The sequence below is a fragment of the Pochonia chlamydosporia genome, chromosome 5, assembly GCF_001653235.2.
Source record: "Pochonia chlamydosporia 170 chromosome 5, whole genome shotgun sequence".
NCBI classification, from domain to species: domain Eukaryota; kingdom Fungi; phylum Ascomycota; class Sordariomycetes; order Hypocreales; family Clavicipitaceae; genus Pochonia; species Pochonia chlamydosporia.
In genome coordinates, this window is record NC_035794.1 from 3,227,176 (window position 1) to 3,242,238 (window position 15,063).

A 15,063-nucleotide genomic window follows, 5' to 3' on the forward strand; every position below is an offset into this window, starting at 1 on the left:
GAAACGGTGCGGAATTTGGTGGCAATCCATACATGTACGATTTCAGAGGCCTGTGCTACAAGCATACGGTGTGTTCTAACAAACGAAATCGCTCTAGTTACACAAGGTGTTTGCAGGGTCGAAAATTTCATGCCACCTTTGCAACGTAGTAGCATATGGAGAAACCAGTAACTGTACAAACGTCACCGCAGGTGCCGATCTCATCTCATCAGCAATGACGGGATGAGATCGACTCGCCCCAGTCAGGGTCAACGATGTAACCATCAAACTAAGCAAACTTCCTGCGATGTGAGAAGGTTCGACATTGCTCTCCATTGCCGCGAAAGGTATAGGGGAAATGTTGAGACAAAAACATGGGTTATCCACTTTCACGAAGTAGGCTTTAAGCGCATCTGAGTACTTGGTATGTATTATTGAGTGCATATAGAGATGAAATTTATATTCGAATTAACCATACCTGGTTGCGCCGAAGTCATCACCAGAGCCAAGCTGACAAAGTCTATGCCTTATTCAGGCTGACCAGCAATTTCTGGGGCAACGGAATCTCCCTCCGTGAAATCCACAAAAAAACTCAGCTCACTAAATCTCTGAGCTAGTGTATGAGCCTCGGCCGCATCAGGATGCGTTAAAGCCAGCTCAAAATCAGCCGTGAAACTTGTCGTGAGTCGCTCGCTGTTAGCGTGATGAGTGCCATTGGCATGTAGTTCTGCCTTGAGAGCTTCCGCCTCCCGGGTGGTCAACATGCCATTCCGTAGGGCCATGGACAGGTATGCCGGTACAATATCCTCAAAAATCGGATAGCAAGTATACAGTTCCAACCAGCAACGCACGCATAGGAGAAAGTAAAGCCGCCAGTCTCGGTCATTCCGGTCCTTAAGGCTAGCATCTGCAACTTGGACGAGTGCGCCGTTCATCAGACTTAATTGCAATTTCTTCTGATATAGGAAAGAATAGTCAAAAATAATTCGTTTTAACTGATTCAGTGATGCACTAGATGCCGCGTGCGGCGAGCTATCTGGCGATGCAAACGCCACTAGCTTGACGTCATTCCCCAAGGCTGGACTTTCAGCGGCAATGGTAAAGGGGCGGAATATGTTGAGGATCACGCAGTGGTAAAACGAGCTAAAGCGGTCAGCCAAGGGCTTTAACATGTCTCAGGGTATACATCTGTTAAGGTATGGGACTCGCTGGAAGATCATCGCATGTGCTGGGCAATTGGCACTCAAGCCATGTCTGGAGGGAGAATGTCGGCCCAATGTAATAACTCTTGGTACTTAGATTCTGCAACTGCTAAGTGCTCTTCGGACCCCAGTGTCATGTCGCCATAGGTGTATGCCGTAAAAAACTCTTGCCAAATGGTCCACAATTCACAAGTAGACGGAAAAGTGTGCCCCATGTAAGTAGGCAAAGGGTGTGATGGCCAGGCTCTATCCCGCTTTGTAGAGCCAGGTATTGGCAGGGTCGGGGGATATTAAACGGGATCGTCCACGTAAAAAATGCTATAAAGTCTGTTGAGAGACATTAGTGATAGTCCTGTAGCTAGATTGCGTCACTAGAGTGGAAGTACCCCAACCAGCCAAATGTGCCCCATGCAGCGTGTGAAGCCGCTCTGATCCATTCAGGCGGCTGTTCACAAAAGGCGTCTCTGTTTGTATCTGCTTCGCCACGATCAACACCAAGAAGGCCAAGTCTCTCTGCCATATGTCGTGTCTCTAGCAACAGCTTGTTACCAAAGTCATTCTTGCCCTAAAACACACAGCCAAGTGATAGGGTTGTAATGGCAGAGAGGTTAACTATGCTGTCTGAAGCTCGCTCGCGTTGCCAATATTGCTCTGCTTCGTCAAAGAAAGCATGCTTAAATTTTAGCACTCCAACGTTAACTCGCGTGTACCCTTGCTATAGCCTTGTTAGTCTTCTCGTCCCCTGAACGGTAAAGCCAGGAGGGACATACGCAAGCAATATACATCAAAGAACTAACAAAAAAGGGGGAACAAAACCTTGGACGTTGTGCAGCCATGTCATTTAAAACAAGATCCACGTCGAAGGTCCCAAGCACAGGGTGGTCTGTTTGGAGGTATAATGACAGTACAGCAGCAGCATGCGCATTGCTAATTGGAATAGTTGTCCAGTGTTCCATGTGCAGGTTGTATAGCCAACTGTCACAGATGTTATTCACGTCCAACGATATTGAAGTGGCCGAGATGGGGTCATGCAGAAGCTGCAGATTATCCCGAATTGGCCATTGTGAGACAGCGTAATTGTCTCGGAGAGGGTGACTTGATGTCTGTAGCCGGTTGCTGCTGATGTTCCTTAGAATTGACTCGCCCGCGTTACTGAGCTTTATAGCTGAGGCTTTGATCGGGAGAAGCCTTGGGTACGTCAAGTAATGACGTGACATGAGCTCGAACTCAAGCTTTGACTCAGTTAGTGGTGATATGGCGCGAGCGGTGTTTACATCTGACGGACGTTGCCTCCCATTCATAGCGCCTGAAAGATGGCGGATTGTATTCCCTGGATTTGAGCTTGTTCGCAAAGCCCTCACAAGGTCTGCGGCATCCTTCTCTGGCAAATACTTTAATTTTTCTACGAAATCTTGGTGTTGGCTAAGTTGAGCCCTGAGAGAGGCAACTTCGTTCTGTAGCTTTTCCGATGAAGCGTTGTTTCTTGGCGCGTAGACGCAATCTAGTCTTTTCCCTTGACACTTGGCACATTGCGGCCGGTTGCCATCGCACTTTAAGTCGTCAACAGATACTGAGGGAGGGAATCTGAGCCATTCAATGTTGAGTCTAGAAGTCCCCAACGAACCGAAGTTTTCCTCTGCCTACAGGCATTGCATGCGAATTTGCCAGGTGCCCTCCTTGTCAGAGGACTTGTTCCCTCTATCGTAGCATTCTCAGGCCCATACTCCACGCGATCCGCGGATTTTGGAAGGATATTCTGATATTGTCGTTGCATTTCTCTTGGTCGAATTCGTTGAGAAGTTGTCAAACTGACGCTGTTGGTGCCGGAAGTTCCTCCGCAATGCGCAACTGCACAAATGGAGGTGGGGTTTGTAGTGAAGCAAACTTGGCCCCCTCTATTGGCTGGGCAGCTCGGAAACTGGTCCCGTCAACATTGAAGTTTCTTGCCTGGCAGGGACCTGCCAGGTCATTGTTGAAGTCCATGTCACCCGATCGCCGCCACCGTCGCCGATTCTCGTTTTCGTCTATGAAACGTGTTTTTTTGGGTGGCAAGTTGTTATGGTCGCCGATGACCGTATTGACTGACCAATTGGCATGGATGGCAAAGGTGGCCCAATTCTGCACCCATGACGAAATGATAAGCTGCCAGACTTTAAGTAAGTCAACTAGGCGACCAGCATTATCACGAATGAAGATTATGAAGACCGAGAAGGAAGCGTACCGACTACCCACCAAATTTGAGTCGGAGGTTCCAGACTTCAACATCGCAAGTGTGAAACCTGTCTCTTTATCGGAAGTGTACCATCATACTTCTTTGTGAATTCGACAGGCCATTGAGGTTTGTGGTTCAATGGTAGTAATATCCAATGCACCTGTTGCTTTGGCTGTAAATACGTGGCGATGGGTGTGCGGTGTATGGCTGGCGTTGTAGGCTTTGTAGGATCAGTCTTCTTCATACTGTGTCACACGGGCCGCCAATGAATTGACCTCAATAGAGAACCTACATGTAGATACCTGGCAAAGATGCTGAAATAGACTCCTTTTCAAGGTGTGGCTTCAAGGACCGGATAGCATTGCGCAACAGGACCAATGGACCGTTCCATCCTGCTTTGCTTCCACGACGACAGGCAGGCAACCGCTGCTGTTGTTGCACGGTCAGAGTTCCAGTCCTTGTAATATTTACACTAGGGGCGCAGTTAGCATGAAGATATTAAATTGGTCTCGCGCACTGGAAATCATGCACAAGGCGCACTTATACCCTCAACGTACCATTGGTTTTGGTATCAAACCTACCGGGCAGGAAACATTGAACTCCATCCAGTTGACGTCTTAGAGACAGCTGACAACAGGCAGCTGTGAGCCCCAGAAACCGCCAAAATCCCGAATCTGAAGTGCTAAACGGCCCAAGCTGCTGTTCGGTCTTGATTGCACCCATGGCAAGTTCGTTCGCAGGCATCGCAACAAGTGTTGATTTTTTGGCGGTTGAACTTCGTCCCATCATGTTGATCAGCAGCTGATTGGGGCATTTGCGCCGCCATAAAACTCGGTCATGAATCGCACAGATTCTCCATCGTCGTGATAGAATGCAAAATCGCTAGGTAGTGATTCGTCTGGACTCTGAAATCTGTAACTGGCTCAGGATGAATTGTTGGTGAATGAAGCTTTTGCCTGGAACTGCCATGCCGTCCTGGCATTGACGAAATAGCGCGGTCCTGCACTCGGAATTCTCTCCCGTATTGGCAACAATATCGTACCTTCTTTGCCAGTCTTATACGACGAGGACTCGACATTGAAAGTTGACATGACATTGTGCACAAGACACCTGGCGGTCAAATAGTTGTCAATGTTTCTTGACATGTTGAGGTGGGCAAAAACATGGGGGCTGTTTAATCTTGGCCAATAAGAATCGGCGAGCATGACGGAGAGAGTCCGTTGCAGGGGCCAATCAATCCGACCCACGATCAGTCTGGTTCTCGGTCGTGTCCTTGGACAACCACGCGCTGTTCTGATTGGACGACAATTGGACCCTTGAACTGGCTCTCAGATTGTCTATTAGATGATTTAGCAGTACACGTTCAACATCTCAGTAAAGTCATGTTAATCTTAAAAGATGCCGTTCCCTTGCATACTTTACCTCGATTAGTAACTGAAACTAATCCCTTACCTTATTCCCAAATTAGTGCGACCGGCCTTTAATACCACAAGCAACCGTTCCTATCTTTGAGACTGAAATCTGCCTAGCAAGCTATCGCTCTACTTGAAACTTATCCTCTTCACGAACAGCGTTGCACGCATCACCCTCGACCTGGCTTCACCTCATCTAAATGAACCGTCGTTTCGTGCCCATCCAGCCACTGGTAAACAGGACAACGCACGACCCCGCGCCAGAACCTACTGAGACCAAAACCCGAATTGGTGTATCCGTGGCATGCGAAGAATGCCGGCGGAAAAAGATTCGAGTACGTTGTCACACACATCAGACTTTCTATAGAAACCCACCCATGCTAAGAACATTAGTGCAATGGAAAACGCCCCACGTGCTCCAATTGCAAGGATAAAAGCGAAAGGGGCTGTGAATACCGAGATGCTCGACCAATTTCATCAGAGTCAAATGATCTGCTTGTTGAAGTAGTTCAAGCTCTTGGCAGTTTGCCAGCAACCGAGACCATCCAACTTCTACAGGAACTACGGGACGAGACGAGCGGGATGACGATCCTGTCCCGTGTTCGACAATGCATTAATTTGAAAAGGTTCATGCTGGACCTACGGGCCACTGACGCAACCCCAGATACCGGATTTGCGTTCCAAGCACCCGATGGTGTGCAATACATCACAAACTATTCTTACACACCACCACTTCGCGACCTGATGCTGGCGCAGAATCCATATAGTGGGACGGGTGAATATTCGACTGGTGATGAGACTGAACAGTCGTATCTGACATTGACATGAATCAACTCGGAGACAGGGAGAGGGGATTATGATATAAATGCCGGTCGCAGAGCTTTGCGTCACGCGAGGCCTGTCGCGCCGTATGGATGATGAAGGAGCACCCCAGTATGTATCAGCAGATTTATTAGACATCTGGCATTAGGTATACGAAGGTACAGGGACCCAAGGAACTGCACTCTATGAGAGGCTCCAGGCTTTGAAGGTAACGGATAGCGCACAGCAATAAAGATTGGGCCCATTTCACGGGTCTCTCTGCCTTACGATCTATCACCAGCAGTGTCATAAACCATGTCAAGATGCATTAATTGCAAATGCATAGCTCTCATTCCCTCCCAGAGCCCGAATCTCGATAATGGGTAAGACTGGCACCTAGTACAGGAATCACTGCCTTTCTCCCCTTATTCCTGGCACCGCACCGAGTCAACGTTTTTTCATCTGTTTATTAGAGTGCCTAACATGCCAGTCTACGTTCCTTCTCTCGTGGTCGTCAAACATCCCTGGAAGTTTCTGTGAACGGCCTCTAGCGGGTTGACAGAACTAACCCGTCCTCGGGCTGTCTGCTATCAGAATAGGGAAGGCAGAGGAAGTCTGCACACACTGTGGCGTCATGATGGCATCTTAAATCTCTCAGTAGGCTGCCATGGAAGATTCTACAATCAATTGGCCGTCAGGAGTTGACTATGTAGGCATCCTGTTCAGTTCCATCAGCAATTGCCGTCGACAAAATATCAAGCGCTCCTCATGTCTAGTCACTCTATAGGTCAGGGTACCCCATGTTGAATAACATTTACGCATCTCAATCCATATTAAGTACAGCCTCCGCAAGCATCACGAGATGGCACCCCCCCCCCCCCCCCTTTCACATAAAGAGATAATGCTTCCATGGCATGTGAGGAGAGATATTTTCGAATTATGAAACATTTTCTAACTAGCCACAAGGGAACACAGGAAACACAAGATGCTTAAGAACCGGTCCCCCTAGTGCTGCACTAGCACCATGCGTAATGCTCATTGTTCACCCAAGCCGGAGCATCTTCTGCAACATCGCTGTCTTCGCTGTACCACTGCGCACAGGAGACAAATGTCTCTGTCCTCTCGACTCGGATAGCATCAAGGCCGCTCTTCCTGAGAAGACTTTCTACTAGAGGTGACGGCTCCCACAATTTCACTCGGTCCAGGCGCCACTCTGCTGCTTCTGCCTGTGCAGCCTGCAGGACAGCTTTGAGCGCAGCTGCCTGCTTCAGATACGCGCCCGTTGACAGAGGCAATTGACCGTAAGGTTTGTTGGTAGTTTCATCTCCTTCTACTACGAGGCGGAGAATGTACAGGCCACTTGCGTCGTCCAGTTCCGCCTTTACAGGATTATCTGGATGCTTGAAGTAGCGACGCACCCAGACTGCCCAAACCTGCTTACCAGGACTGCCTGCAATCACCCCTCTGACTCCCGGATTCTTGCCGAAGAGGTAGTCGGTGACGAAGTCCTCCTTTCGGATATGCCATATCATATGGTCCAGGTCCGGTAGGACTACCACGCGCTTCCGTACCTCACTAGGTGTCGCCATCGCCTTACGGATCATGGCCTCGTCTCTAAGACAGAGTGCTTCAAGTTCCGACTCATGTATTGGCTTCGCCACGACTGGCTTCTCCATCTTGATAGATGGGAAGATAAGGTGTCCATTCCCAGGATCCGGCAGCCAGCCCGCTCTGGCATAGTACTCCTTTCCAATATCCGAGTACAGGACGCTACCGATGCTCTTGCCATGCTCAGCCTGCCATCCATAAAGTACCATGGCAAGTTCTTTCATGTGTCGAGTTCCGTAGCCACGGCCCCGTAGCTCCGACGGGCAGAATACACTGGCGATACCGTGAACAATGCCTTCCTCGATATTTCCCTTCTCGTCAGCGACGAGCGAGCGCTGACGGTAGCTTTCACATGAGCAGAAGATCTGTCGCTGATTAGGCGACTGATCTTTGCCAACGAGGACCCAATGGGTTATGCCTCCATCTTTAGTATGCGGCACTGTTGAAAGGTACCAATTCTGATCGATGTAGAGAGTTGTGGTTAGTGAGTCCTTCCACGAGGCCGCGGTGCTGGTCCAAATCTGGTTGCATTCTTCTGGGGTGGGCTGGGCGAGGTGCAAATGAGGTGAGTCGGAATTGAGGAGGCCGCTAGTTGAACCCATAATTGTCAACTTGGTAATGAATGATTCTGTTAGAGACTAGGGCGTTAGAGTTTCAGCTGCTCTTGGGGAAGTGCTGTATGAGTAGGCTTTAACACACACAAGACGGCTGGCGAGATATGATGATGCTGAATGGATGTGATTGTGAGTATTCTACTTTGATGTTGACTTTTTTATTTAGGAGCGGGGTACCTCCGCCGACTGTATACGAATATTTGAGCACCAGACATCAAATACTTACCTAGGTAGATATGTGGCATATGCTTTCACGCCGGAACGGGATGCACTTCTCAAATCACGCTCAGCTCTTGAACCCCCCTGTGCCACGTGTGGTAAGGTTTTACACAGAAATGCCTGAAATTGTCCAGTTCAACAAGCCGTCTGTCACAGTAGAATGAAATGGCGTTGCCAGAGGCCAACGACTTTTCTTCCTTTTTGTGTGACACACCATACCATCTCCCCGCTCCAATTCACCCAGCCCAGTCTGCCAGGGCCAACATATGTACTTACTCCTTACCCAAGAATGGGCCGAGTACTTGACTACATATCTAGATAACTAGACACCGACACCAATATGCTTCTATTTGTAGATTACTAACTCGAAACTACATGTAATTATCACTCGGAAAACTCTGTGTCTTCCTTGACTGCACACATCCTACTGCCGCTGTTTTCAGTCCGGTATTCATTGGGTGTGGCCCGAGCCTTTATGCAGCAGTCTGTGACGAGAATTTCAACACGCAGTCGTTGTTCTACGAAATCCAACCTTCTAGCCGCCACGTTGACTGTCGCACTGACTGCCGCCTGGCACTGGCTGTTGCACTGACTGCTGGGTTAGAAAATTTTTATTGTGGGTGGTGCCCTCTGCTTAAATTCTGTTACGCTAGAGGCTCTGTATCTCTTACGGAATGGTAGCAAGTAAATTTGCTCTATTCTTACAGTATCCCTATAAATGTAAAGTAAATATTTCCAGTCTGATAGCTATAACACTCGGGGTGCCTTTCTGCAGTTCCTAGAATGGGACTAGTTGCACTTACACCTCGACAGCCGCGCGTTTATGGAGTCAAGTATATGTAGTCGTTTCGTAGTCACCATTCGACAGACATCCATTGATATGTACCTTCTACACAGATACCACGATACCCTTAATAACATCTTGTTTCAAATTCCGCAAATACTAGGCGACATTTGCCGGAATACCCACCTTTCTGCTGTCAAGTTCAACATCGATATTGAACCCCAACCGAGCCAAGGCTGCGTACACTTTGGCCTTTCTTCACTGATCACTGACCAGCTACATGTCATGGACGGTTTTCGGAATGTTTGACCGGTGTGGAGACAAGCTTCTTGGCAACATACGGAGGACGCAGACCTTTGTTTCTATAGACATGCTCGCAAATTCCCATTCAGCTCATCTAAATTGAAACCGGAGTTGTGTAACGACCTTGGTGATTAGGGGTGAACCCCAGTCTAATGACTGGAGAGAAGGGGAAAATTTGTCCCACTTGGGTTTTCGGCAATCGGTAGCCAAGTGTTGCGTGGTTGCAGAAGCCTTGCAGCCCAATGCGCCCCCATTCAGGTCAGAACGTTTGGGCCACAAGCTGAAAAGAGACCACGACATCTAGTGGGAAATGGGTTCAATCTCCAATTTTGAGACCGATACAATACAGTACCGTCGTCGAATTGCCAGCGTTTTATGATGCGTATTCGGTATATACGTTGACGTTATATCCGTCATCCTCACAGAGCCAGTCCGCTTGTGACACCATGATATGCTCGATCGAACACTACTGTACCGTGCTTGAATATCATGCAAATTCTCTCAGCAGGTTGCACCTTCAGACAGCTTCGCTGTTAGGTCCGTTGGTATCCTTGATGACTGGTGTGCGGGCATTGCTTGATCCGGCGTTGTTCGTTGTTGCGTTTGGTCCAACGAGGAGCACATTGCTCTGCGTATCGCCACTTCGACTAGGTCAGTACCCTCCAATTCAACCAATAGTACCACCCTCCTGCAGTGGCTAAAGTCTCTCTCGCTTCTGCGCGAGACAATGCGATATGACAACGGGAACAGCCATGAAAGACAACATGGGAAAGCGAGGCCCTGGCGCCCCCTAACCGGGGGGAGTCGAAAGTGTCTGGTTGACTGCTCAGAAGACAGCGTTATTATTAAATACTTTGTCAAACAAATTTCATGGTTACCAGAAGTATCCACAAGAAACCTGGTCTTTTGTAAACATCGGATCGAACCCCTAGGCCGGCGGTGCTGAAAGCTAACAAGTCGGGACGAATTGAATGCACAGCTGCAGCCAATTCGAAACAACATTAAACGTTGACAACTTGAACAATCAGCGCTCAGATTTGCTGCATGTGGAATTCCCAGTATCCAGATGTCCCGTTGTAGGCGGTATCAGCTGGCAGAAGGGCAACCGCGGTTACCAGACCTACGGACTCGAACTTTGATATTTACCAGAAGTAGACCAGACCTAGTCACCTCTCTTTTTCGCAGCTATTATTCCCATGCAACGATCCTAAAATTCGCAAGGGAAACAATGCAGCAGAAATCATGACGATGGCGACATTAAAACACATTCATATGCGCACTGCAACACGTCAAGATGCACCCAGAGTTGCAGAGATTCACATGGCTGCATTTGGCCACAATGCCATGCTCCTTGCTCAGTTTCCAACCCCGTCTATCCGCCAACGGCTACAGACCTGCATTGAGGACAAGGCCCTCGCCGATATCGATGACCCAAATACGACTGTACTTGTGGTGACAAGTTCCGATTGTAAGGACTAGCTGCTTTCGAGTCAACTTGCCCCCCTCGAAGACGTTTGTTGCCGAAGCCCCCCGTGTAATGTGGACATGTATCTTCTGCCATGGTCCCCGGTGAGCGAATCGCTGACCCTTCCTCTCCACTAGATCCAGAGAAGAACGTCGAAACTGTCGTCGCCTTTGCTAAGTGGTCGCACCCTGTCCATACCGGTGAAAATTATAACGAGCCGCCCTGGATATGGCCAGATGGTACCGATCTCGACACTCTGGCAGCTTGGACCGCCAAAGCTACTGAGGCTGAGCGTCGTTCTATCGGAGATGCTCCATTCTATCGTATGTCTCGGGTCAGGCAGGGCGTTTACCGGATCTCCTGATTCTCCACCCTCTCTGTTGGGAGCATAAATGCTGATAAACTTGATGGCTAGGCCTCTCCTTCATTGGCACTGATCCTGCCTTCCGTAACCGTGGAGCCGGCCATTTGTTGGTGCAATGGGGCATACAGCAGTCCAAGGCAAGTCGCTCGCCCTTGTACTTAGAGAGCACGGTCGAAGCAGCCGCTTTCTACAACAAAAACGGATTCACTGCTGGGGAGACAATATCTCTAGCTATACGCGTCGGCGGTGAGGCGGAGGCTCAGATATACAAAGAGATAGTTTTCACATACCGTCCTGCATGACAACATCAATATAGGCGCAGTTACAGAGGACCCATACAAAAGTGAACACTGGGTACTTGGCAATTTGCTAGACGACTGCTACGAATATCCAAAGTTGAAAAGAAAGAAAAACAAGTACCTACGAAAGGACAGCTCGGGGAGTCTGGGCACCTTTGAGCCACAAGCGTGCTAAGAAACCAAGAACCCGAATCAGATTGTGGCGAAGAGAAGAAAACTTTGAAACTAGAAGCTCTCAAGGGGCTAATTACCTGGTCGCATGGTAGACGCTCAGGGACATGATTCGACTCCTTTACTTGGTGTTGGTACGATTGTCGGCATCAGCCGAGCCCATCCTTGTTCCGGCCGTTGCAGGAGACGGGCGCGTTTAGTCTATTCACTTTTTGTTAGATGCATTGACAGCCAACCCAACTAGATAGCCACCTCTGGCTGAACATTGACCCTCATGGCTTTAATATTACAGCCGCGCAGGAGTCCACCGTGCAAAGCCACCTGCGTGGTAGGACGTTTGTCTTTGGACTGCAGTCCCTTGACGGTTGCGATGGTTTCGTCCAAACTAAAACTCTCTACGCCATCCTGACACAGCTCTAAGGCTAGAGGTACCGATGTTCCTGGAGCATGTGGTGTACCAAGCAGCCGTTGGTTCCAGGGAGGCAGGTCAAATGGCTTGAACACCAACCTTGATGCAGTCTGGTTGCCCTCAGCCAAGGAGTCACTGCCAGTGCTCTGGACTGAGGAGGCCATGATCAGTCAGTGCGAAGATGAGAGACAGGCAATCTTGGGTTTCTGGGTAAAAGATATCAAATTTTATATACCTATATAGTATGCGGAGTTGGGCAGGTTGGGCATTCCTACCATTGTTGGGCATGCCATGAATGCATCCAATTGCATGTGTGCGACTTCAAGTGAATCATCATATCGTTACTGGCTGCCAGTCACTCAACGCTGCGTGGATACCAGCGGGAAAGGTAAAGAAAAATCACATTAAGTAAAACAAAAGTGGTACATTTTTAATTATATTGTATCAAGTACGGCCTAAATTCCATTCCTCGGAGACTTCTCACCATATTTCACCTTTGATCTCGATGAATGGCGCCGACGCAGCACCACCGTTCGGAAGCTCACCACTTCTCGTGAGAGCCTTGTAGCAAATGACCTACCTCCTCTTCACGGTCTCAATCAAATCTGTCACCGACCACCCTTTCCACTTCAACAGCGAGAAGAAGAGCACAGCGACTAAAGATTTGGCCAGCAAGCCACCCAAGCCGCTAACATCATTACCATTCCTATCAAAGGGCACACTCGTCTTCGCACCGGTAAACTTGACCATGGCAGCAGCTTTCTTATCAGTGTACGGGGCATATCTGAATTTAAGAAGCAACTCCATCCATCCTGGAACAGTGACCACTGTACGTAGGTGTGTGAATTCTTTGAAGCCAAAGGGGCCATGGTAAGCACCCATTCCAGACGCGCCGACGCCACCAAATGGCGCATCCTTGACCAGCATGTGCAGCACGGCGTCGTTGAACGTCACACCGCCGGAGTTTGTGAGACGCAAAATCTTGTCCTTTTCCGCTTGAGAGGAGGTGAAGCCGTACAGTGCAAGAGGATGGTCGTGCTTGGCTGTGTAGTTGATAGCCTGCTCGAGGGTGGCGTCAATTAGGGGCAAGATGGGACCGAACAGTTCCTCGGACAGGAGAGAGTCATCGGTAGAGACGCCATCGACCACGGTCGGCGCAAAGAAGCGCGTTTCCGGGTTTCGCTCGCCGCCGTATACGATCTTGCCCTTTGTGTTGGCAAGGAGGTTATCCAAACGCTTATAGTGGCGGTCGTTGACGATGCGGGTGGCATATGTTGGTTGGCGGGATTGACCTGAGCGGTACTGGTCAAAGTACTTGGTGAGGGCGGCGATGAACTTTTGTTTGACGGATGGATCGACGAAGACGTGGTTAACACCGACACAGATCTATCAGTTTCTTTGTTAGCACGCTCTGCAACCCCTTCCTTGATGGTAAAGGCGCGGTGTGTCATACCTGGCCAGCATTCATAAATTTGACATTGGCAATTCTCTTTGCCGCCAAGTCAATGTCTGCAGATGGTGTGACAATGGCAGGACCACGACCACCCAGCTCCAAAGTAACTGTCGTCAAATGCGGCGCCGCCTTGGCATAGATGATCTTGCCCACTGCAGTCGAGCCGGTGAAGAAAACATGATCCCACTTGCGGTCCAGCAAGTAATCCATCTGCTTCGGGCCGGCGGTAATGACACGAATGGCGCTCTGGTCGAGATACTTGGGCACGATTTCGGCAATCAGCTTCTCTGAAGCGGGTGCCAGTTCACTTGGTTTCAGGATGGTGGTACATCCTGCAGCAATGGCGGAGAGCATGGGCTCAAAGAGCTCCATGAACGGGTAATTCCATGCTGAAATGATGAGAGTCACTCCCTTGGGTTCTTTGCGGATGCGCGCTCCGCCAAACAGGTTGAGGGGGTCGGTTCGTCGAGGCTTCTCGTCCTTGGTCCATGATTTGATGTTGGCGAGGGCTTCGAGGCAAGCGTTCTGGATACCGGCGACGTCGACAGGCAGAGACTCTTGGCGGTGCTTGTTGAGGTCTTGGTTCAGGGCCGTGACGATGCGCTCGCGGTTATCTTGGAGCATCCACCACGTTTTGCGGAGTTGCTTGATGCGCCATTCGAGCGGCTTGGTCGCGTTTGATTTGAAGGTGTTGGAGACGATGTCGAACGCCTGAACGACATGTTAGAGCCGGGTAACGTCATCACTGGCAGAGCTCGTGGCCCAGCTGTTGGAAGAGGAATCTGAGAATGCAGGGGTAAGGGCCTACCTCGTCGACCTGAGCCTCAGTGCTGTAAGACATGATGCTTGGTTTGGTGTGTTCGTCGTGGTGCGGTGATGCGCGTGGTAGGTTGGTTTGAGCAAGGTCCTGCCTCTGACCACCTGGGTCGGGGGTGAAGCGATATTAATTGCAAAATTCCAAAATACCTGTCATTTCTGGTCGCTCGCAAGCCGCATGCTAACACATGTGTGGCTCCAGAGTTATTGCCACGAGGACTGATACAATGCGGGAGTGGAGGAGCTTGAGATCGGTTCCCCACTTTGAGAGGCGATGCCTCGGCTGGTTCGGACGACGGATGGATAGCTCGCCCACAGTCCACATTTTGCCGGTGTCGAAGCTTGCCACACTGCGGGTTAGGGATCATACTGGAGCATTGGTCGGCTTGTTGCTAGCAATCTTGGTTGGGGGACTCGTTGCCGTCTGGGGTCTGGTTGAATTGGCCCAGTCAAAGAATGCCTTGTCTCATCAGCCGTCGGGGTTGAGCAGTTGTTCCGCCCCCGCACACTTCGGTTCCGCACTCGCATCCGCAGTTAATTCCAATCGATGACATGATCGGTCGTCCCGTTTTTGCAGGCAAGCTTATTCCCTCAACACATCCCTTATCTTATCTAGCCGGATGTGTGGTCTTGACCTGATGAGATGTATTCGGCTTCTTTCTTTTCCTTTCATGATGCGCCCAATGCCAACTCGCGTTGTGTAAGTGGTCCATGTCAGCCATCAAGATGAGCCAGGCTGGCTGGTCGCAGTTTTGAACCAGACTTGACCACTTGCAACCGGCGGCACTTTTCTTTCCGGGAGCCACCAGCCGTAGCGCTACCAATCTATTTTTGGCGTCCATGTCGGTGGTGTGAGATCCGCCTTGCCAACCAGGCAAGCGCTTCACGTTTGTGCTTGCTGTACTCCGCACGTTTTGCTCGTGGCATTAAACTGCAAATTGCACTATATTCC

At 49.7% G+C, this 15,063-nt stretch overlaps 5 protein-coding genes across 5 annotated transcripts; 2 read left to right on the top strand and 3 right to left on the bottom strand.

The window, feature by feature from the left end:
* Positions 1–3,439: 3,439 nt before the first annotated feature.
* Positions 3,440–3,637, bottom strand: VFPPC_16307 (hypothetical protein; the record flags this gene model as incomplete). The annotated part of the gene is made up of 1 exon (XM_018294060.1): positions 3,440–3,637. One exon carries the CDS (start codon positions 3,635–3,637, stop codon positions 3,440–3,442), a length of 198 nt encoding a protein of 65 aa, XP_018142426.1.
* Positions 3,638–6,622: 2,985 nt separating this feature from the next.
* On the bottom strand, positions 6,623–7,816 carry VFPPC_06283 (lysine acetyltransferase protein; the record flags this gene model as incomplete). The annotated part of the gene is made up of 1 exon (XM_018285336.1): positions 6,623–7,816. The coding sequence occupies one exon, from the start codon at positions 7,814–7,816 to the stop codon at positions 6,623–6,625; it is 1,194 nt and encodes a 397-aa protein (XP_018142428.1).
* A 1,054-nt stretch (positions 7,817–8,870) lies between these two features.
* On the top strand, positions 8,871–9,140 carry VFPPC_16308 (hypothetical protein; the record flags this gene model as incomplete). The annotated part of the gene is made up of 1 exon (XM_018294061.1): positions 8,871–9,140. The coding sequence occupies one exon, from the start codon at positions 8,871–8,873 to the stop codon at positions 9,138–9,140; it is 270 nt and encodes an 89-aa protein (XP_018142429.1).
* A 1,242-nt stretch (positions 9,141–10,382) lies between these two features.
* VFPPC_13999 (GNAT family acetyltransferase) lies at positions 10,383–11,265 on the top strand (the record flags this gene model as incomplete). The annotated part of the gene is made up of 3 exons (XM_018291770.2): positions 10,383–10,602; positions 10,737–10,922; positions 11,015–11,265. 3 exons carry the CDS (start codon positions 10,383–10,385, stop codon positions 11,263–11,265), a joined length of 657 nt encoding a protein of 218 aa, XP_018142430.2.
* A 1,153-nt stretch (positions 11,266–12,418) lies between these two features.
* On the bottom strand, positions 12,419–14,136 carry VFPPC_06284 (aldehyde dehydrogenase; the record flags this gene model as incomplete). The annotated part of the gene is made up of 3 exons (XM_018285337.1): positions 12,419–13,228; positions 13,296–14,006; positions 14,104–14,136. The coding sequence occupies 3 exons, from the start codon at positions 14,134–14,136 to the stop codon at positions 12,419–12,421; spliced, it is 1,554 nt and encodes a 517-aa protein (XP_018142431.1).
* Positions 14,137–15,063: the final 927 nt, after the last annotated feature.